This window comes from Euprymna scolopes, chromosome 10 (assembly GCF_053919585.1).
Source record: "Euprymna scolopes isolate OS-2025 chromosome 10, ASM5391958v1, whole genome shotgun sequence".
Lineage (NCBI taxonomy): Eukaryota > Metazoa > Mollusca > Cephalopoda > Sepiida > Sepiolidae > Euprymna > Euprymna scolopes.
Window position 1 is genome coordinate 14,923,995 of NC_136491.1, and position 27,381 is coordinate 14,951,375.

The following is a 27,381-nucleotide window of genomic DNA, read 5'->3' on the forward strand; positions in this document are numbered from 1 at the left end:
ATGTATATTCATATATATGTATATGCATATATATATATATATGTATATTCATATATATGTAATTGCATATATATGTATATATATATGTATATGCATATATATATATGTATATGCATATATATATATGTATATTCATATATATGTATATTCATATATATGTATATGCAGATATATATATATGCATACGTATATGCATATATATATATGTATATATATGCATATACATATATACATATATCTGTATACGAATATATATGTATATGTATATGCATAAATATATATATGTATATATATGCATTTATATGTATGTATATATATGCATTTATATGTATGTATATATATATGCATATATATATATTCATGTATATATATATATGCATATGTATGTATATATCTATATATATGTATGTATATTGTTTTTATGAATAACAACTTGCATACAATTTTTTCGATCCAAAAAATGGAATATAATTTATTTATTACAGTTTTGCATTACATGGAGATCTTCCCAACTGAAAGCAAAAAATAATTATCAAACAAGTTTCACGTTCTACGCGCAAGCTTCTGATATTAACACGGCCAATATTAAGTGTTTATTTTCGTACAACATATGAGTTTCAAGCATACATTAGACACATTTTATCGTAAAAGACACTAGCCTTTTCATATTTCTTCGGCAAATGTACAAACAGCCGGCATTTCTTGCTTTGGTGTTGATTATATATGTCGTGATGACATGTTTAACGAATATACAAATTCCTACTTGTGAGACATCGATTTGGGTTGTAGCTGGTTTTGATGACCACATCCCTTGTCTGAGATGAAGTTGGATTTCGCCGCGGTTTTCTTGATCTGTTTTGGTTAATAGATTTTTTTGTGTGTGACGCGTTTGCTCGGTTGGCTGAGTACTCGCCTCACATGTAAGAGACTCGGGTTTAGAATCCTGGTTTCGAATGTGTCTAACTGCGGAGTCCAAATGACGGCGAAATTCAAGTTTTGGCCTTCTGGTTTGTTGGCTGTCGTGGCTTTTATGAACTGCGACATTGTCAGTTGAAAATAATTATATATATTCTCTCGCATTCTGAAGGTTCTATGTTGGGTTTTTGCCGTGAGTACATCCTTAGCGGTTTGCGTTTATGGCTGGTTGCGTTGACGATATCCCTTGTTCAATCTCTGTCATGGACCTGCGTCAGAAGCAGAGATGCATTATTTAAATCCGTGAATTGAGAATGATGGTGACTATATAGAAAAAAAGATTCTGAAGCACAAAGGGTCGTCCTGTCTTTTTTAACGTTTTGAGTTTTAAAAAATCGGAGACTTTACTTTCGAAACGACCCTCGTATGACAAAGCATGCTCCGGATATCTATGCACAGCCATTGTTCATCGTTGGCAAAAATGCATTGAGAATGGTGGTTATTATGTAGAAAATAAATTCTGGAGCATAAAATGTTGCTTGTGTGTATGGTACCACTCTAGTCTTCGTAGGTCTTCAACTTTTAAGTAAAAAAAAAACAGGAGGCTTTACTTGTGTAACGACCCTCGTACGTGTTGATTATAAGTGTATGTTTATTTTCATAAAATCAAAATTTCATAAAAAGAACTGAACATGTGACTTTAGATTTTAAATACTATTTTCATACATAAAATAATTAGATTTTAAATACTATTTTCATACATAAAATAATTAGATTTTAAATACTATTTTCATGCATAAAATAATTAGATTTTAAATACTATTTTCATGCATAAAATAATTAGATTTTAAATACTATTTTCATGCATAAAATAATTAGATTTTAAATACTATTTTATGCATAAAATAATTAGATTTTAAATACTATTTTCAGGCATAAAATAATTAGATTTTAAATACTATTTTCATGCATAAAATAATTAGATTTTAAATACTGTTTTTATGCATAAAATAATTAGATTTTAAATACTATTTTCATGCATAAAATAATTAGATTTTAAATACTATTTTTATGCATAAAATAATTAGATTTTAAATACTATTTTTATGCATAAAATAATCAAGTATTACTTCTTTTTTTTAAAGATATTTTTAAAAATAAAACAGGAAGTTCGATTTAGTTTTTATATCGATGCGAAGTTTTTTTTTTTTATTTGACACCGGGTCGCCTAATCTTCTGTATCACTATTTATGTTGTTTTTAATTTTTTGTTTTTCTTTTTTTATTTATTTTGTTATTTTGTTTTTGTTAGTTTTTTTTGTTTTGTTTTTTTTACTAATTATGAGTTAAAGGAACACTAGCATATTAAAAAAATATTTTTTTAATGACACTAAGACTTTAAAATAATAAAACAAATAAATATTCCTCTCGGCTATCAAAAAATACTCTTCTGTGCTTTCCCGTTCGTGCTTTTCACAGCCGTCATTGTCCTCATGTGCAAATCAATTCCATATGTATATTAATAAGCTATCTATAGACCATTTTTTTCTTTTCTGTTTCCTTTTTTAATTCCGTCACTAAATAGGATGGACAGAGATGCCATTGCTTGTGTAAGTCACGTTTTGCATTACTTTCCCCATAATTTTTACCCTGGTTAAAGTTTGTTATTCATAGCGGAATTTATGTAAAAATGATGTTTAAGAATTTCTTGATTTTTTTTAGGCGGGGTGTTATTAAAGGAATTTTCTTAAAATAATATAATGTCTTTAATGCCTGAAAATAAAGAACATTAACGTAATCGCTGACATTTTCAAGATTTTTTTTAACATTGGACTTTTGTGAATCAAATATACAATTATTTGTGAAATAAACAATTTTAAAAATTGAATTCTAATTAAATATTTCGGGATTCAAGCATCGCGCTTTTCTTTGCATTAATAACTAGCAGGTCACCTGGCGTTGCCCGGTCGTAAAAAACCGCATAAATATTATATTTTCATTCATACTGAGACATGTGCATGCGAGCATTGTTTTTCTTGGCGATTCAGTTCTTGTAAGAAAAAAAAATACTCGAGATGAGATCGAAACCAAAACCTAAAGAGAGTGAGACAAGTACGATAGCCATTAGGTCAGTTTAACATGGTCTTTACAAAGTATTTTTAAACCCACTTATTTTTAAGATAAGGAATCTTTCAAGTCAACGATTCATGTGCATTCGTGAAATAGTTAGAAAACAGATAAAAATCCGATGATTCCCTCTCCCCGTATCAAGTTTTAAATTTTGAACGCTTGGTAGCTCTATTTTTCCTGATGAAACCCGACAAAGTTTTCCACATATCTGAATACCCTATATACCAAATTTTAAGTCTGTAGATCAAAACGTCGTTTATTATATAGGCTGAGAATTGTTCTCATGCACACACACATTCTCATTTTGATAGATAAATTAAATGTTAAAACGTTTTAGATACGTAGTAGTAGTAGTAGTAGTAGTAGTAGTAGTAGTATCCATAAATGTTTAGTAGTAGCAGTAATATTATTAGATATTTGATAAAAATCTTTACAATGATATAGACGATTTAGTGCTTCATGCAAAAAGGTGTTGCTTCATGAAAAATTAAGTGTTTAATGCAAAATTTGGTTGCTGCATGCAAAATTTTGTTGCTGCATGCAAAATTTGGTTGCTGCATGCAAAATTTGGTTGCTGCATGAAAAATTTTGTTTCTTCATGAAAAATTAAGTGTTTAATGCAAAATTTTGTTGCGGCATGCAAAATTTGGTTGCTGAATGAAAAATTAAGAGCTTCATGCAAAATTTTGTTGCTTCATGCAAAATTTGGTTGCTGCATGCAAAATTTGGTTGCTGCATAAAAAATTAAGAGCTTCATGCAAAATTTTGTTGCTGCATGCAAAATTTGGTTGCTGCATGCAAAATTTTGTTGCTTCATGAAAAATTAAGTGTTTAATGCAAAATTTTGTTGCTGCATGCAAAATTTGGTTGCTGCATGCAAAGTTTTGTTGCTGCATGCAAAATTTGGTTGCTGCATGAAAAATTAAGAGCTTCATGCAAAATTTTGTTGCTTCATGCAAAATTTTGTTGCTGCATGCAAAATTTGGTTGCTGCATGAAAAATTAAGAGCTTCATGTAAAATTTTGTTGCTGCATGCAAAATTTGGTTGCTGCATGCAAAATTTTGTTGCTTCATGAAAAATTAAGTGTTTAATGCAAAATTTTGTTGCAGCATGCAAAATTTTGTTGCTTCATGAAAAATTAAGTGTTTAATGCAAAGTTTTGTTGCTTGATGCAAAATTTTGTTGCTGCATGCAAAATTTTGTTGCTTCATGAAAAATAAAGAGCTTCATGCAAAATTTTGTTGCTTCATGCAAAATTTTGTTGCTGTATGAAAAATTTTGTTGCTTCATGAAAAATTAAGTGTTTAATGCAAAATGTTTTTTGCTGCATGCAAAATTTGGTTGCTGCATGCAAAATTTTGTTGCTTCATGAAAAAATAAGTGTTTAATGCAAAATTTTGTTGCTGTATGCAAAATTTTGTTGCTGCATGAAAAATTAAGAGCTTCATGCAAAATTTTGTTGCTGGATGCAAAATTTTGTTGCTTCATGAAAAATTAAGTGTTTAATGAATAATTTTGTTGCTTCATGCAAAATTTTGTTGCTGCATGCAAAATTTTGTTGCTTCATTCAAAATTTTGTTGCTTCATGAAAAATTAAGAGCTTGATGCAAAATTTTGTTGCTTGATGCAATATTTTGTTGCTTCATGAAAAATTAAGTGTTTAATGCAAAATTTTGTTGCTTCATGCAAAATTTTGTTGCTGCATGCAAAATTTTGTTGCTTCATGAAAAATTTTGTTGCTTCATGAAAAATTACGTGTTTTATGGGAAATTTAGTGCTTCATGCAAAATTTAGTGATTCATGCAAAATTTTGTTGCTCATGCAAAATTTTCTTGCACATGCCAAAATTTTCTTGCACATGCAAAATTTTGTTGCTTCATGCAAAATTTTCTTGCTTCATGTAAAATGTTTTGCTTCATGAAAAATAAAGTTCTTCATGCAAAATTCTGTTGCTTCATGCCCGAAAAACTTTCAGAACCGGATGAGCGAGACGATAAGCTATAAGTAAAATATAGCATCTGGTATTTTCAAATTATTTAATTTATTTGACGAGATTTAACGATGCACAACTACTGCGATATGTCAATGCGATCATTTTGTATTGTTTTTAGTGTCAATTTATCCATCTGTGACAACAGTTACATCTAAAGGATGGTGCATGCTAAATTGAATGCAATTATGTTCAGTGTTGGAGTCTATAATTGACTACGGACAAACAAAAAATTGTTTCATTACAATATAGGGGAATAGCAATATATGTAGTGTAATCACATGGGGGCGCACACACACACACATTTTTTATTATTTTGTTGGAGAGGACGCAATATGTTCCAGAAGTTTAGAAATCTAAACAAAATTAATGAATTTGGGTTCATTCTTTCCTGTGGCAACGCATGAACGCCTTTAAATTGTTTTATCCGACACTGACCTTTTTACAAAGAACTAATTGACTTTTTATTTTTTATTTTTTATTTATTTTTTTTTTTTTTTTTTTTTTTGCTTGCTTTTCTTTTCTGTTTCGAGAGAAGTGCGTTAGTTTTTGTGCCTTGGATTGCTGCTCTACAAGTTGAAATACAAAGATAGCTATCAAAATCTGGAAACAAAGTCTATATGATAAAAGTCGCGGTAGGAATAATTACATATGCAAATTTATTAGTAAAAAAATCGGTGAGGACTTAATCTTAAAAATAACTGGTAATAATGAAAAACAAAGGAAAGCATATTCATGTATGCAAATTAATGTTGTATAAACAAAGGGATCAAGTAAAGATTAGATACCGCGTAACAGAAGACAAAGAATGTCAAGGTCGAACAACCGGTGCCACTTGAAATGTTCGCCAATCCTTGTCTTCTGCTACGGGGTATCTAATCTTTACTTGATCCAAACAAAGATTAGTTTTGTCTTTATAGCAATCAGTTTCTTATAGAATAGGTTGTTTTATTATTCTTGTCCCATTTTTTTCCTATCGATGTGTTTTGTCAAATTAATTAATGTTGTCCGCTTTTTCTTATCGATTACGTTTGTCGTGTATCCTTTTTTTATCGAATAATTTTGTCTTTTAATCAAATAGTCTTATCCCCTTTTTTATCGATTAATTTTGACCTCTTATCAATTAGTCTTGCCCCCTTTTCCTTGTCGATTAGTTTTGTCTTTTGATCAATTAGTCTAGTCGCGTTTTTTCTTTATCGATTAGTTTTATCAATTAGACTTGCCTCTTTACTTCCCTTCTTATCGATTACTTTGGGTTTTTTTTTATTAATTAGTCTTGTCTTTTTTTTTTAATTATCGATTAGTTTTGTCTTATCAATTAGGCTTCTGTCCTTGTTGCGGAGCGATATTTTGGCTGAGGGATTACAACCCCGCTGGCGAGAACTAAAGAGTTTCTACATAAAAAAAAAATGAGACACAACTCACTAGAGACTCATTCGTCGCAAAGACTAGTAAACGTACTTTTGTGCCCGAAGCACATACTCGACGCGACACCCTCAACTCGACGACTCGCAAAGAGACACAATGAACAACTGCAAACTTATTACACCCTATTTCTTATCAATTAATTTTGTCATTTATCAATTAGTGTGGTCTCCTTTTTCTTGTAGATTAGTTTTGTCTTGTCCGTTAATCTTGTTCCCGCTTTTCTTATCGATTAGTTTCGCCTAGTTATCAATTAGTCTAACTTCTAACACCCGAAAGTATCCTGTACCTCTACAAGGCCACTATTCGCCCATGTATGGAGTATTGCTGTCATATTTGGGCTGGTGCATCGGCTACTAGTCTCTCGCTCCTTGACAGGGTTCAAAAGAGAGTTGCAAATCTGATAGGCCCTAAACTGGCATCTAAGCTTCAGCCTCTGTCCCATCGTCGAAACGTTGCGTCCCTCTGCCTGTTCTACAAGCATTATAATGGTGAATGCTCTGATGAACTGCAAGCACTTGTGCCCTCACGACGTAAACACCCTCGACAAACCCGACAAGCTGCAAAATCCCACCCCCACACTGTAGAGATCCCTTGATGTAAAAGATCTTTCTACTCCAGTAGTTTCTTCCCCAGAACTGCTAGACTTTGGAATTCCATTCCAGGTCACTGCTTCCCCAACTGTACTAACATGCATAAGTTCAAGTGCAACGTGAACCAACATCTCGCTGCCCAAATCCCTGCATAGTACCCCAGTAGATGTTTCCCCTGATAGTAGCCCCCTACACCAAAGTGGCAATGTGCCTTGTTTGGGGTGAAAATGTAATAAAAAAAAAGAAAAAAAAATTAGTCTTGTCCTATTTTTCTGGTTGATCTGTTTCTGAAGCATTGTGTTTCAACTTGTTTCCATTTCTGAACAAACCACACTAAATACTGGCGAGAATGAAAAACCACGTAATATTCATACGCAGATGCCGTGATCTAAAAAGTAGTTCCACAATGTTGCAGATAATGTTGTAAGATACTTCTCCCATTTCTTTAAAAGTATATCATTAACTGATGACATAATCCTCATCCAATAATACCCGGATGTTTCGGATAAGCAAGAATTTCAGAAGATCAAATCTTGTCAAATAAAGAAATTGGAAAAACCGCAAGAATATGAGTTCAAGCCCATCATTGTCAAAATTAAGCATTAGCTGACTACCTCTAGTGAATTAGTGTTAAATAAAAATATCAACTTTGCCAAAACCATCAAGCGGATTCTATACATAAACATGATAACTCCAATAGAGCAGGCAGATTTGAATAAACTCAATGCTTAATAGAAGATGGTGGAAGGTGAGACAAGCAATTGAAAATTCAAATCTTCCTAAATTTAACCTCTCAAAGGGAGAAATATTAGCTACTAAGTCAATATAAAGTTATGATGACAATATAACATTACCATCAGACAAGACGATGCAACTATGATTAAATGCTTTTAAATTTGTAAAAACCTGATTTTGTGCTGTCTGTGGTGACCAGTGGCAAACAAAAAAAAACAAAGCAAAAAAATGTCTGCTGTTTCTCTTTATATGCTTGCGATCTTGTCACCTGATATGCAAATGAGATGCTTCTGGTTTAAATACAAAGCCTGATTTTTCAGGGACTGGTGTCAGTTTTGGATCTGGGCGTCGTAGTAGAAATTTTTTTATGGCAGCGTGTTGAATTTTGGAGTAACAAGTTTTGAAAGCAGCATGTCGAATTTAAACTCGGAAATTGTTAGTTCGCCGTGTGGCATAGTTAGCAATAAATTTCGGAACGTGTAGAATAGTTAACACAGCAACAGTGTTAATGGATGGAGAGGAATGTTTCATAAAGATTGAATGACTTTTATCAAAATTTACTATATTTTATATTGGGAACACCAATATCAACATAGCAGCTAACTGAATCGACACCACGTTTTAATCTAAGAAGAGTAAAAAGCTGATCTTAGATTTACTTTCAGCGTAACTCATAACTCTCGCTTCCATTATTTTGTCCTTTAGTTCTCGCATTGCTGTTTGGGGGGTCAGAATCTATTCCACCTAACATTTATCATGGGCAAGTTTTTGTATTGTTATCTTCTTACATTAAGTGGCTTCATGCCTTGTTTGGAGCGATTTCCATTAAAAAAAAACAAAAAGAAAAGAAGCTGATTCTAATTGGTGGTCTCTTCTTTACTTTGTCTGCTATTTGACATTTAAACCTTTCACCATTTTTGGGAGGGGGCGCTTGTGTACTCTGTGACTTTATGTTCATATCCGGCTTTACAGGTCCATCTCGATTTTTGTTTTCCGTGTGCATCTGTGATGTTTAGATGTTCTACATTACATAACAGAATGTCTGAGATGAGGCATAACGCGTAGCAAGCGATTAAGAGTAATTGAAAATCATTGGAGTGTGCTTTATTTGTAACGCAGGCCTGCGATGTTAGGGAAATGAATTACTGAACAATCTTCACCCCTGCCTTGGAAGGAGGTCTGTTAATAATATAGAGAATATATAATAGCAAGATTAAAATGAGTTACAGTTTTCATCTTGTCTGGGCCTGATTAAATGATTCAACTAGTTGGTACTGGTTCTTATAAACCAATACCTAAATTTAAGAAGTTCGCCAAACTAGCTTTTGAATTGATTAAAATTTATCTTTGTTATTCAATGGAACCATGTCAAATTATGAAAATATTTTCATCATTTTGAATGGTTTTTAACTCAATCAGAAATAATCTCTACTAATATTACATATATGCCTGGCTGGTGATCATCTAGCGATTAAATGGACAGTTATTTCATGTATCAATGAATACGAGACACTTTGTTTATAAAAAAAAGACAATTTATTTTACGATATATTTAATATACACACTTCAACACAGTGACGGCGGTGGGGGTTCGTGGTTGTTTGTCTCCTCTTTTTATTGATATCTCTTCGACCTCTTAGCCTCTTTCCTAGCCAGCTTGTTATTGCACTTTGCTGGTTTTCGGTCTGTCCCATAACCAATTGACGTCATGGATCCAGGTCGCTACAAGTCCGAGGATTCCATTGTTTTTTTGTTTTTTTCGTTTGCCTAGATATAGCTTGGGTCATCTTTTCCTGGGGGCCATTGTTCTTCCTGCTTGCCTGGACATTAGTTCGCTCGCACCTCTCCTTAACACTAATATATATACTCAAGCCTGTGGACGAAATCAATCGTTCACTTAATATTACCCATGTAAATACGACTGTCGACTAAAAAAAAGCAGCGTCATGTACATTTGAATATTCAATAAAGATTAATATGCATTGTTTGTTTATTGTTATAGATATGGTTGAACTCTTTCAAATATGTATGTATGCTAATTAGTAGGCCTTTATTTAATCTTATATGGTGATGATGATGATGATGATTGTTGTTTCTAATTTTAGGATGATGAGGATGGAAACACTAAGAAAAACCGACTACGCTCTCACCCTAACCGGATTTTTCACCTTACTCTCTCTACTCGAACACGGTTACACGTACAGCCTACCCCACGACGAAGGAAAAAAACTGAACAAAGAAAGATTAGAAATATTCTATGATAACAAGGTTATTCCAGAACGGGTAGAAAAAAATGTATATATTTACAAAACCATTACAAATAGGTAAGTTATGAAACCAATAACTTTTTTCTTTTTTTTTTTTTTTTGCTGTTTCTTTTCGTCTTTTTTTTTTTATTTGAAATAAAATTCCAACAAAGCTTCCTTGTTGGTTTGTCTATATTCATAGTAATAACGTTGCGTGGATCCTGGCGTAGATAGGGCGGAAACACTGGTCGAGTCTTTCAAATTTACTAAAAGCCTAAAAGTTGCAATGTATTCGGCGTTGAATATGGATTTAAAAAAAAAATAATGAATGAAAGCAATAAAACGTGGTTTTCATTATTACATTTTTACGCTAAACAAGGCACAGTTCTATTTTGATGCAGGGGCTACTATTTTGGACATAATTTGCAGGGATACTATGTAGGAAATTGAGCAGCAAGATGTTAGTTTACATTACATTTGAACTTCTGCATGTCAGCACAGTTGGGGAAGCAGGAACCCGGAAGGGAATTCCAAAGTCTAGTAGTCCTAGGAAAGAAACAATTAAAGTATAAGGCTTTCTGGTATATTGGGAGCTCTATTGTGTATGGATGGGGTTTGCTGCTTATCGAGTTTGGCAAGGGTATTTACGTCCAGGAGTACAAGGGTTTGTAGATCGTCACAGTACCTACCATTAAAATATTGTAAAAGAACAGAGCGATGCAACAGTTCCTCGATGAGACAGAGGTTGAAGCCCAGTAGACAGTGCGGAACCTGTTAGGTTGACGGCTCTCTTTTAAACCCTGTCTAATAATGAGAGACTAGTAACAGATGCACTAGCCAAAATCTGGCAATAGTCTCAGGCGAAAGTAACTTTCTAGCATGGTAGAGAGAGCCCACCTTCTTTGCAGCAGCCTTGCAATACACTTAATGTATCTGTTCCTACTCATGTTCCCTGTGAATGTTAAGCTGAGAAGTTTGAACGAAGTACTTTCATGTAATGTATTATAAGCTATGACTATTAGTGGTTGAGAAGGTTTCTTGTAATTATTAAAGGAAAGAAGCTTAGTCTTAGCAGCGTTGAATGTTACCATCCGATTTTTGTCCCTATTTCACTACAGACTGGAGGTTTTCCTCTAGGGTTTCCGCCATTGCCTTGAAAATGTGTTAATTCATTTTCCCCTCGTGTCTCTTATAGAGCGTTATATGCACAATTTTAGAGATGATGGAAGAAGGTTGGATGTTACATCGGCCGAAACGTTGTGAGAATGACACTCAAGATGAGAACAGTATTCCGAATAATACAAATTACACAAATCGAAATAATGCAAATTGTCATCTTGCTTATAGGAACATAAAGTAGGGCGAACAGGAAAGGTTAACGAAACAGTAGAAGTGAGATTCGCATATTTTCTTTTTTTATTGCACAGAAGAATCAGCGCGCATTAAAAGAATAAACAACGTTCTAAATACAAATAAATTATACGTTTTAGGTTTGAGAAGGTTGCAGCAATGGGATAATACTAGCATCGAGAAAATTAACTGCTAAACTTGGATAAAACCTACTGCTGATCAACATTAAATATCTGCGTGTCTCTAAAATGGAGAAACTTTGAAAAAGAGGTGTCATCCTCGAAATAGCATTAAACGTTGACACGTTGTAATACGCTATTGCTCGAAGAAGAAACAGAAAGTAAGAAATAAAAAGAAAACTATTCTATATGTTCTTTTTCTATCTTTTCATTCGCTTGTTTCTACCCCATTCTTTTGGTTTTCTCAATGCCACTGACTTTGCATTGTTACAGCCTTTTAAAACATAAAAGTCATCTCTGCACTATTCGCAATGCTTAAAACAAACTACAGCAGTCTCTTAAATTGTATAAATTTTATTTGAAAAAGATTCAGAAGATAAAGGTGAAGTATAATGGGGGGTCACCTCAAATACACAAACGGAATGTTCAAGAAAGATTATCGCTACAGTCCTCTGTCTCTACTCTCGTTGCCTTCTCTCCTGGCTGATCGGAAATAATCCCTCAGCACCGAGAAATGAACATCGTTTTATAGTTTCCATCTTCACGCACACACGAGATTATGCGAGAACGGACGAAATAAAAATGCTGGCCGCCATGTTTGTTCTTCCTTTTCTTCGCCTGAACTCACTCGCTGAGCACCCACGGTAAGACTTCTCTTTCTTGCTTCTAACCACAAAAGGGATATAAATTTTCGTACAATAAATAAAACATGACATAAAAATAAATTTAATTTGAAACTCTATCTAAAATATAGCATGTATTGAAATATATAGTGTATGTTTGTGTGCGTTTGTGGGTATGTGTATATGTGTGTGTTGTGTATGTGTGTGTTTGTGTGTGTATGTATGTGAGTATTTTCGTATGTGTGCGTGTGTTTATGTACCCAGTTAGCGGGTACTGCGGGGCAACCTACCACTGCTCCAGCTGTCGCACTCCTGTGCTCCGCTGGGGTCCGCAATGTTGGGTCCAGAGGTGGATGTTCTGTTCTGGGCATGCACTCATCCACTACTTCCCTGCCCCGGCGCTTGACGTTTCAGGCAACTACTATGGGGATGTCCTGAAACGTGACCTCCAGGTCTTCGGCATCCCTCACAACACTTGGGAAACCTCTGCCGGCAACCGAGCAAAGTGGCAAGCTGCTATAAGATCTGGTGCCAAAAGATCCTGCCAGCAATACACAGACTTCCTGAACTGTAGAAGACTGAAGCGCCTTGCCAATCGTCGTCCTCGACGTTAAGGGCCTATGATGATGATGATGATGCGTGTGTTTATGTGCGTCTGTGTGCGTCTGTATGTGAGTCTGTATGTGCGTGCGCGTGTGTTTGCGTGTGTATGTATGTGTTTAACGGGTTCTTTTAATGCTTTAGTTTGTTTTGTCTTGTTAGATTTTATCGTATGTCAACCCTTTGGGTTATTTTATGCCGATTATTTATGGGTTTATGAGGCTTTTAATCCCTGCGATGGCTAAATATGAGGGATAAGTTTATTTTTTTTAGATTTTGATAAAGGCTATTTTTTAAGATATAGAAGAATGGTGTGGGAGTTTTTTTTTTTTTTGTTGTTGTTTGTTTTTGTTTGTTTGTTGTTGCTGTTGTTTTTTTTCGAATAGATCTTGGGTTTTTTATCTTTATATACAGTATCCCTTGTTATAAAATCAGTACAATTAATTAAAATGTGTTTGCTTGTGAGTGGAGTTTTATATGGTATACATTTGAGTTGGTTTTCATTTTTCAAAAGACATGAATGGATCAAATGAGTGTGGCCCATTTTTATCCTGTGTGCTTTCTTCTTTTTGTTTAGTTTTGGTGAGTTGTTCCTGCTTTTTAATTTTTTTATTATTATTTTTGTATAATTTGTTGTTGCGGAATTTATTTTAGTACGTTTGCCATTTCCCATTATATATGGATTGATATGTTTATTTAAGGTTCGAGAAGATTTTAAAATTTGGATCAGTCAGTAGTATGTTTTTTTTGTTTTGTTTTGCTTTGTTTTGCTAATGAATCAGCTAATTCATTTTTATTGAATGCAAGTGTGGTTTGATATCCAACAGAAAGTGATTGTGTAGTTTTGTAATTAGAGAATTGTTTATCATTTTGTTTTTAATTGTTTTTACGGCAGATTGAAAGTCTGAAAAGAGTATGTATTTTGTTGTAGGAGACTAGACTGAGTGCTAGGATTAGTGCATATATTTCTGCACTGAAAATAGAAGTTTCTTTGGGGGGGTATTTGTTTGTTTGTTTTTTATTTTTTGTGAATTATGTATTTATTTATTACTGCAGCACTGGCTGTTATGTTTTCTGTTTTACTTTTTTATTGTTTTTTTTTACCTATATAGATATAGACTTAGTCTGAATATTTCTCTTAGATTTTGTCTGAATCACAATGAAAAGTTCATTAGGTTTGTTTCTTTTTGTGTTTACTTGAGCAAAATTCTGCCTTTATAATATTACTGTGCAGATTCCGACGTGTGTAGGCGTGAATCAAGGTATGTCATTTGCAGCATTCTGAAACGTTGATTTTGATGTGCGTGAACATTTTCATGGAAACAATTCGGCTGTTTCACATACGATTGTTTCACATTGTCGTTTGCTTACAACTCATTAGAATTGAACTGTTAGTAAAATAGCTGTTTCGTTCATACCTGTGAAGAGACTTCTAACCTCTATGAAAATCGCGCGGGAAGCGTTCTGATTGGTTAATTAATTACGGCATATTTTTTAATTATGAAGAGGCCATGAAGACTGCCTGCTCCAGTTGCAGTTTCCGAATGGTGTTCTGGAAGTAGTTGTTAACAAGAATTATTGGTATCTTACATTTTCAAAATTGTTTAAGCGTACATAGGAGCATTGAAAAGAGAAAAACGAAGGAAAAAAGGAAAGAATAAAACGAAGCAAGAAGGAAAGAGAGGGATTTAACATGATATTAATTCCGATCTCTCTCTCTCTCTCTCTCTCTCTCTCTCTCTCTCTCTCGCTCGCTTGCGCGGTATTTTGAATTAAAAACAATTACATACAAAAGGTAGTCGTTTCTGATAAGGGTTCTATATGGGAGGAAGCAAAGCATAAATAGAAAAGAAACAAGAATCTAACTGGGCATTTTTTTTAAGTGCGAATGAAATTACTTTATTCGCGGTTCTTCCAAAACAACGCATTTCATTTTATTGCAAAAGTATTTTCGTTCACACATGTGCTTTTTAAAAGTCTCTGTCTCCTCGCCATTTCACGCGGCCCCAACCAGCGTTTTCTCGCCCTCGACTCACAAGTCCATCTTGTCCAGTCGCTTCTTGCTTCTCTCTTCAACAACGTAGTGTGTATCTTCTTCTTTTGTTGTGACGCAAGCTCGCACACACTTACTAATTTGTATATGTGTTTTTCCAGCTGCTGCTAATATTCTCGCTATTCAGTTATCCTACAGCTGCTGCTGTTTTTTTTTTTTTTTTCACACGCGCTTATACGCGCTCTGTTACATTCCTGTTTGCACATGTTTAAATTTCAAGTCTGTGGATCAAAAACTCGTTGAGTACATAGGTTAGGAAGTGTCCTCACACGATTTTAAAATTTAAAGTTTCCATAATTCATATACATAATGGATGATTGACAGAATAACTTGTATCATGATGATTCGCTTTGGCCATAAAATTACGGAAATTATGGTCGCTATTATGTGGTTAAGCCTTGGATAAATAGATTACCTCATAAAAGACCGAATGTATGGTAGCAAAATTCACTCATCTCCCACACTCGGGAAAATGTTACTACTGCACATATAAACCAAAAAATTCTGATTGATTTAGTTTAAGACTTTAAAAGATTACGATTTTCTGAAAAAGGGTTCTATGCGAGAGCAAAGTTACTTGCACCAACCTGAATAGATGCCCTAAAATACGTGTCTTGTACGATTTTTTCTGCAACTTAATTTAAATAATGTCGATTGAAAGAATTTGTAATAATTTAAGAAAAAAAAACCGTGGTTGAAATAATATATATATATATATATATATATATATATATATATATATATATATATATATATATATATTATCATTATTATTGTTATTGTTATTATTATTATTATTATTATTGGCTCACATGGAGCTTTTACACAAGTCAACAAAAGATTTGGTTGGAAACCTGTGGTGTTCTCTGGAAGCTGTCTGGCAACAAGTCTCCCCAGACGTCCAGCTCTCTCCACCTCCTTCGATAGCATTTGCAAATGAATTTGTATCATCGCAACAGCCCCTTACCATTGATTTATCGCTGGCAGTGGCCATTGGTTTATACTGGAATTTGAGTGCCACTTAGCCTCCCCAAGGTCCCAGTTCTCTTTGCGCTTGTCCAGCCGAGGTCTGGCTAGCGCTCGCCCCTGGTTCAGTCCTTCTTGACCTTTCTCGGCTCTTTGGTATCATTTTTTTATTGGGAGGAACGGTGATGAAACAATGGGGGGGATGCATGATGGGGGTGTATAACTTGTAAATATGCAGCTTCGGTGTTCTTCATTCCCTGTAACGCTTATTCGTTATATTGTCTTCTTGTATTATTCTCCGCATTCAAGGGTTTTGTTTAATATTTCAGTTGTTTTCATTATCGTTAGTCGTTGTACTTTTGCAGTTATTCCTCATATTCCAATTTCTGACATTTTTTTTCGAAGTTTTTCGCAATTGTTCCTAGTGCTCCTTTTGATTTTCTTCATCATCCAAATCCCTTTTAACTCTCTGGCTAGTTCTGTATATTTGCTTCGTTTCTCCTTTTCTTTCATACTCACCCTGTGATCAGCTGGGACTGCAAAGTTCGCGATTTGACAGGATTTTTCTTTCTTGTTAATTATTACGACATTTGGTCTTCTTGCTTGGATGGGTTTGTCCGTCTGTATGTCCATGTCCCATAGGATTTTGTGGTTCTCATTTTCGAGTGCTGTTGCGGGTTTATGCTTGTACCATTTGTCTGTACGCTGAAAATGCAGTCGTTTGCACATTTCCCAGTGCACCGCCCTCCCCACTTGGTCATGCCTGTTTTTGTATTCCTTTTGGGCCAGTTTGCTGCATTTACTTACTATATGGTTTATCGTTTCGTCTCTTTGTCCACATAGTCTGCATTTGCTGTTTTCTTGTGTTTTATCGATCCTTGCTTTGATATGGTTGGTTCTTATCGAGTTATCTTTTGCTGCAGTTATTAGAGATTCAGTTTCTCGGTTTATATATCCTTTTCGAATCCATGTGTAGGTGTTTTCGTTATTCTCATCTTTTGTCATTCTTATGAATCTTCCGTGGAGTTGTTTCTCTTCCCATTTCTCTTTTCTCGTTTGTCTCTGTTTTCTGTTTTGTTGGGGTTTTTTTCAGTGCCATAATTATCCTTTCAGTGTTTTGCATTATGTATTTTTCTAGTTCTTTTTTCGTGTCCTTCATAAAGTCTTCTATACAGATGAGTCCTCTCCCGCCGTCTTTCCTTTTCACGTAGAGTTTGTCAATATCGTCCTTTGGGTGTAGTACATTATGCATGGTCATGAGTTTCCTGGTTTTCTGGTCGAGTTGTCTCAGTTCTTCTTTTGTCCGCCCTATAAACGGTCCAGAGTATCTTACTAGTGATACTGCCCGTGTATTTATACCTTTTATTAGGTTTCTGCTATATAATTTCGTTTCCAGGAGTTTTCTTGTTCTCCTGAGGTATTCTTTTCCAATTTTCTCTTTCATTTCTGTTGCTCTGATGTTGTCCGCTTCCAGAATTCCCAAGTATTTATAGTCGTCTTGTTTTCCTAGTGCCCTCATTTCTGTTTGGTTGGGCAGTTCCATGCCTTCTGCCGTTTCCAGTTTTCTCTTTCTTATAACTAGTTGTGCGCATTTTTCCATTCCGAATTCCATTTGGATATCTTGGCTGAAGATCCTGGTAGTGTTAATTAGTGTCAAGCTCCTTTTCGGTTCTTGCAAAAAGTTTCAGATCGTCCATGTACATCAGGTGGTTCATTTTTTCCTCTGTATTGGAGAACTTGTATCCGGCTTGGCGCTTTCTCAGAATACTGTTCAAGGGCATCATGGCTATGATGAACAGTAGTGGTGATAGTGAGTCTCCTTGGAAGATGCCTCTTTGTATGTTAATTTCTGTTATGTGTTGTCCATCAGCTGTCAATTCCAGTCTCCATGTTTTCATTGCATTTTCTATTACGCTGGTGATGCCGCTTGGTATTTTATAGATTTTTAGGCATTCTATTATCCATGCTGGAGGGATCCTGTCGCACGCTTTTTTGTAGTCGATCCATGCCATGACTAAATTCTTTCTCCTTTTTACCTCCTTTCGGATCTTTTCATCTATATATAACAGGTAATGTGTTCCTCTTTTCCTTTTTGGCATCCTTTCTGCTCCTCAGGGATGAGTCCACGGTTATTCAGGGTGTGGTAGATTTGTTCCCTCAGTTGTGCTGTCAGTATCTTCCACATAGTTGGTAAGCACGTGATTGTCCTATAGTTGCTAGGGACGGTTCCTTTTTCCTGTCCTTCTGTAGCAGTGTGGTTCTACCTTTTGTCATCCAGTCTGGTACGCTTGCTTCCTGTATACATCTTCTCAGATTTTGGGCTAGCCTTTCGTGTAAGGTTGTGAATGTTTTGAACCAGTATGCATGTATGCCGTCGTGCCCTGGTGCTCTCCAGTTTGCCATTTTTCCTATGGTTTTCTTTAGGGGTTCCTTGTTGATTTCATTCACTGTTCCTTCTATTTGTTGAAACTCTTCTTTTATGTCTTTTATCCATTCGGCATTTTCATTGTGATCTCGTCGTCTTCCCATATTTTACTCCAGTAGAGTTTTGTTTCTGTCGGATTTGGTTGTTCTGTTTTTGTGTTTCCTCCGTTCACATTTTGGTAGAATTGGCTTTCATTATTTTCAAATGTTCTGTTTTGTTTGCATTGTTCAGATTTATATCTATATCGTCTCAATCTCGCTTCTTTTGCTTTTAGTTTTTGGTCCAGTTCTTCATGTTTCTTGTTTAGCCTCTCCCTGTCAGTTACATTTCCAGTATTCCGTTTTCTCCATATTGCTTCTTCCTGTTGATCATTTTGGCTTCTTTTTTATGTTTGTGTATTTGGGTTTCTAGTCTTATTTCCCATCCAGGTTTTGTCGGCCCGCTTGTCCCCGGTTGTTTTTCTGATTTGAGATTCATACTTACCATTTTGGCGCCCGCGTAAATTAGGTTGTTTAAGTCTGTGATTGTATTTGTTGGGATATGTGGGAGGAGCTTGTTAACCTTCTCTGTTTCTGTTTTTAATTTATTCTGCTCTTGGTTCTTTAACGATGGGACCTTGTTTTTTTTCCTCGTTCATCAGCTGTATTATTTTGTTTATTTCATTTGCTTCATTTTCTGTTAGTTCTTTTCATTGGTCTCGGTTTCCACGTTTGTAGACTTCGTTCTTTGTTGGTCCTCGGCCTTTGGTGTTTTTACTTGTGAGGCTTCAACTTGTAAGGTTGCTCTACATGCGGTTCCGTTGGGGGATGCTTCCGGTTCAGTTTCATCATTTATTTTTCGCTGAATTTCTGTTAGGTTGGCTCTCTAAACTAGAACTTTCTTTATCAGTCTTGTTTGGTCCGCAATTCTTTGTTCTGCCGTATAATAGTCACTGGATAGGTCTCATAGTTCTTTCATTCGTTTCCGATAACCTCCATATCTATATTTAGGATGACTTCTATAGTAGCATTCCATTACGAGTCTATTCTCTTTTGTTGTCCATTTCTTTTTTCGGTTTTTTCCTTTTTGATGGTTATCATGGCTGTGCTGTGTTTGTTCGGTATCATTTTGTTCCCTGAAATTAGAAGCTATACTTACCTGTTAAGCGTCCATGTTATTTGATTTTCTAAAACTAGAAAGTTGGCCAACATTCGCAGGATGACGACTGGGTCCCCCATGCTGACTACCGAAGGAGCACCTGCCGGTCATGACATCCAGATCTTTCTTCTGGGTCCCATGGTTTGGATTATTTGTAATTGACATTTTTCATATTTTGTTGTTTGTGAAAACACCAAGCCAGAATTGTTTTACCTGTGGTTCTGATGCAGGGATAGTGTAGTGTAAAGCCCCCATGTATACAAGAGGTATCGTGCACTATCACACATACATGTGAGACACTAAAAAGAAAATTTTTTTAATAAATAACTAAGTATTCTACTTATTAAAAGTCGGTAGTCATGCTCTGAAAGAGGGCGTTTGAAGATAGGTCTACCTTACAGCATACTGCTTAGCCGCTGAAAATGGTGTATGGGAAAAGAGGAGAAAGGCAATTTTCCTCGCCGCTGTGGTCGCATTTAATTCCCTATTTCAAAGATGGGGAAAATTTCTACGTCATTGTCGGTAAAAGGACCGGTTTCTGTTACAAATTCGAATTAACATTTAAGTAGATAATTCGTCTATCGCCCGTCTGGTTATTATTATTATTGTTGTTGTTGTTACTGCTGCTGCTGCTGGCGCCGCCGCCGCCGTTACCGTTTTATCTCTTTTAATTACGCATGTATCAACGATCCGGCAACTTCGTCAGACGGTAACAGAAACATGCGTAATTAAAACAGAAAAAACGGTAAAAACAAAATATTTGCTCTACAATAGTATTGAGAATCGTCTTAAGGTTTTCATTAATTACCAGTTTTGCTATATATATATATATATATATATATACATATATATATATATTATATTATGTATATATATATATTATATTATGTATATATATATATTATATTATGTATATATATATATTATATTATGTATATATATATATTATATTATGTATATATATATATTATATTATGTATATATATATATAATATTATGTATATATATATATTATATTATTTATATATATATATTATATTATGTATATATATATATTATATTATGTATATATATATATTATATTATGTATATATATATATTATATTATGTATATATTATATATATATATTATATTATGTATATATTATATTATATTATGTATATATTATATTATATTATGTATATATTATATATATATATTATATTATGTATATATTATATTATATTATGTATATATTATATATATATATTATATTATATATAATATATATTATATTATATTATATATTTATATTATATATATTATATATATATTATATATTTATATTATATATATTATATATATTATATTATATATTTATATTATATATATATTATATATATATTATATTATATATGTATGATATTATATATGTATGATATTATATATATATTATATTATATATATATATTATATTATATATATTATATATATATTATATTATATATATTATATTATATATATATTATATTATATATATTATATATATATTATATTTATATTATATATATATATTATATATATTATATATATATATTATATATATATTATATATATATCATATTATATATTATTATATATATCATATTATATATCATTATATATCATATTATATATTATATATATATTATTATATATCATATTATATATTATATATATATATTATTATGTATATATATTATTATATATATCATATTATATATATTATATATATCATATTATATATATATCATTATATATATATTATAATATATATATGATATATATGATATATATATGATATATATGATATATATATGATATATGATATATATATGATATATGATATATATATGATATATTATAATATATATATGATATATATGATATATATATGATATATATGATATATATATGATATATGATATATATATGATATATGATATATATATGATATATTATAATATATATATGATATATATGATATATATATGATATATATGATATATATATGATATATGATATATATATGATATATAATATATATATGATATATATAATTTATATATGACATATATAATATATATATGATATATATAATATGATATATATGATATATATATGATATATATGATATATATATGATATATGATATATATAATATATATATGATATATATAATATATATATTATATATACATATGATATATAAATGATATATATAATATGATATATACATGATATATATAATATGATATATATATGATATATATAATATGATATATACATGATATATATAATATGATATATACATGATATATATAATATGATATATACATGATATATATAATATGATATATACATGATATATATAATATGATATATACATGATATATATAATATGATATATACATGATATATATAATATGATATATATATGATATATATAATATGATAGATATATGATATATATAATATGGTATATATATATGATATATATAATATGGTATATATATGATATATATAATATGATATATATATGATATATATAATATGATATATATATGATATATATAATATGATATATATGATATATATAATATGATATATATGATATATATAATATGATATATATGATATATGTAATATGATATATAATATGATATATATATGATATATATAATATGATATATATATGATATATAATATGATATATGATATATATATGATAAATATTATGATATATATAATATATATAATATGATACATTGATTATATATAATATGTTATATAGATTCTATATAATATGATATATAGATTATATATAATATGATATATAGATTATATATAATATGATATATAGATTATATATAATATGATATATAGATTATATATAATATGATATATAGATAAGATATAATATGATATATATGATATATATATAATATGATATATATGATATATATATGATATATATGATATATATAGAATATGATATATATAATATATATATATGATATATGTAGAATATAAGATATATAACATATATGATATATATAATATATATATATGATATATGTGATATATGTATAATATATATATATGATATATGTATAGTATATATATATGATACATGTATAATATATATATGATATATATATAATATATATAATATGATATATATATAATATGATATATTATATATACAATATGATATATATATATAATATTATGTATATATAATATGATATATATATAATATTATGGATATATAATATGATATATATATGATATATATAATATTATATATATAATATGATATATATATGATATATATATAATATTATATATATAATATGATATATATATGATATATGATATATATATGATATATATAATATGATATATATATGATATATAATATGATATATATATGATATATAATATGATATATATAATATATATAATATGATACATAGATTGTATATAATATGATACATAGATTATATATAATATGATATATAGATTATATATAATATGATATATATAATATATATAATATGATACATAGATTGTATATAATATGATACATAGATTATATATAATATGATATATAGATTATATATAATATGATATATAGATTATATATAATATAATATATAGATTATATATAATATGATATATAGATTATATATAATATGATATATAGATTATATATAATATTATATATAGATTATATATAATATGATATATAGATTAGATATAATATGATATATATGATATATATATAATATGATATATATATGATATATATATGATATATGTAGAATATGATATATATAATAGAATATAAGATATTATATATATCATATATGTTATATATGTATAATATATATATGTGATATATGTATAGTATATATATATGATATATGTATAGTATATATATATGATACATGTATAATATATATATATGATATATATATAATATATATAATATGATATATATATATAATATGATATATATTATATATATAATATGATATATATATTATATATATATGATATATATATTATATATATATGATATATATATTATATATATATAATATGATATATATATTATATATAATATGATATATATATTATATATAATATGGTATATATTATATATAATATGATATATATATATTATATATATAATATGATATATATATATTATATATATATAATATGATATATATATATTATATATATATAATATGATATATATTATATATATATAATATGATATATATATATTATATATATATAATATGATATATATATTATATATATAATATGATGTATATATAATATATATATGTAATATTATGTATATATAATATATATATGTAATATTATGTATATATAATATATATATGTAATATTATGTATATATAATATGATATATATATATATTATATATATAATATGATGTATATATAATATATATGTAATATTATGTATATATAATATATATATGTAATATTATGTATATATAATATGATATATATAATATTATGTATATATAATATGATATATATATATATAATATGATATATATAATATTATATATATTATATGATATACATATGATATATATATAATATTATATATATAATATGATATATATATGATATATACAATATTATGTATATATAATATTATGTATATACAATATGATATATATAATATGATATATATAATAGGATATATATGATATATATATGTGATATATATATATGATATATATATATATGATATATATATATGATATATGATATATATATAATATTATATATATAATATGATATATATATAATAGGATATATATATAATATATATATGATATATATATATGATATATATATGATATATATATATGATATATATATGATATATATATGATATATATATATGATATATATATGATATATATAATATATATATATGATATATAATATATATATGATATATATAATATATATATGATATATATACAATATATGTATGATATATATATAATATATATATGATATGTATAATATATATATGATATATGATATATATATAATATATATATTATATATATAATATATATATATATAATATATATATGATATATAATATATATATAATATATAATATATATATGATATATATATATGATATATATATATAATATATATGATATATATATAATATATATGATATATATATAATATATATGATATAATATATATGATATATATATAATATATATGATATATATATAATATATATATGGTATATATAATATATATGATATATATATATAATATATATATGGTATATATAATATATATATAATATATATAATATATATATAATATATATAATATATATGATATATATAATATATATATGATATATATAATATATATATAATATATATGATATATATATGATATATATATAATATATATATGATATATATATAATATATATATGATATATAATATATATATGATATATATATGATAAATATATATTATATATGTATTATGTATATATATAATATATATGATATATATAATATATATATATTATATATATATAATATATATATGATATATATATATAATATATATCTGATATATATATATGATATACATAATATATATATGATATATATATGATATATATAATATATATATGATATATATATGATATATATAAAATATATATATGATATATATATTATATATATAAAATATATATATGATATATATATAATGTATATATGATATATATAATACGTATATATATGATATGTATATAATATATATGATGTATATAATATATATATATATGATATGTATATGATATTTATATAATATATATATGATATATAATATATATATGATATATATATAAAATATATATAATATATATATATAATATATATAATATATATATAATATATATGATATATATATGATATATATATGATATATATAATTTATATATGATATATATATGATATATATATAATATATATATGATATATATATATAATATATATATGATATATATAATATATATATGATATATATATAATATATATATGATATATATATAATATATATATATGATATATATATATATAATACATATATGATATATATATAATATATATATAATATATATAATATATATATGATATATATATAATATATATATGATATATATGATATATATATAATATATATATGATATATATATAATATATATATGATATATATATATGATATATATAATATATATATGATATATATGATATATATGATATATAATATATATATGATATATATAATATATATATGATATATATAATATATATATATATGATATATATATAATATATATATGATATATAATATATATGAAATATAATATATATGATATATATATTATATATATGATATATATATAATATATATGATATATATATATTATATATAATATATATATAATATATATGATATATATGATATATATAATATATATGATATATATAATATATATGATATATATAATATATATTATATATATATAATATATATAATATATATGATATATATAATATATATAATATATATAATATATATAATATATATATAATATATATAATATATATGATATATATATAATATATATAATATATATGATATATATATAATATATATAATATATATGATATATTTATAATATATATAGTATATATGATATATATATATAATATACATAATATATATGATATATATAGTATATATGATATATATATATAATATACATAATATATATGATATATATAATATATATAATATATATATGATATGTGATATATATATGATATATATGATATATATAATATATATGATATATATGATATATATGATATATATAATATATATGATATATAATATATATGATATATATAATATATATGATATATATAATATATATGATATATATAATATATATGATATATATAATATATATGATATATATAATATATATGATATATATAATATATATGATATATATAATATATATGATATATATAATATATATGATATATATAATATATATGATATATATAATATATATTATATATATAATATATATGATATATATAATATATATGATATATATAATATATATGATATATATAATATATATGATATATATATGATATATATATGATATATATAATATATATGATATATATATGATATATATATGATATATATATTATATATATAATATATATGATATATAATATATATGATATATATATGATTTATATATATAATATATATGATATATAATATATATGATATATATATGATATATATGATATATATGATATAAATAATATATATTATATATATATGATATATATGATATATTATAATATATTATATATATATAATATTATATATATAATATATATGATATATATAATATATATGATATATTATAATATATTATATATATATAATATGATATATATATGATATATTATGATATATATATGATATATATAATATGATATATAATGATATGTATATAATATATATAATATATATATATCATATATATATAATATGGTATATATATATAATGTATATATATATATATATAATACGCTTAAATATGATGTTTTGATTAATGCAGATTTCGTGTTTATTATTACATTATATTTGACGCAATCTATAATAATTTAAAAAGTTTACAAAAATGACCCGTGCGTCACCATCGAGAATCAAAACCAATTTACACTTTCCTTGGTGTTAATGCCTGAGCTATGAAGACATGTTTGCTGCAAGGCTAAAAATCAAAAAGTGAACCAATAACTACTAGGTTACGCATATTCGTAATGCCGTCATTCGACATTCACCTGGCAAATTT

General features: G+C 27.8%; 1 protein-coding gene across 2 annotated transcripts in view; it reads left to right on the top strand.

Moving 5' to 3' along the window:
• The window catches only part of LOC145285803 (protein NDNF-like), a 280,481-nt gene that overhangs the window by 212,295 nt on the left and 40,805 nt on the right, over positions 1 to 27,381 (top strand). For both annotated transcript variants that reach the window (XM_080134187.1, XM_080134186.1), the window contains exon 2: positions 9,894 to 10,112. In XM_080134187.1, the coding sequence (XP_079990313.1) occupies positions 9,895 to 10,112 (218 nt within the window). In that variant the 5' untranslated portion in view covers position 9,894. The remainder of the gene's footprint in view (positions 1 to 9,893; positions 10,113 to 27,381) is intronic.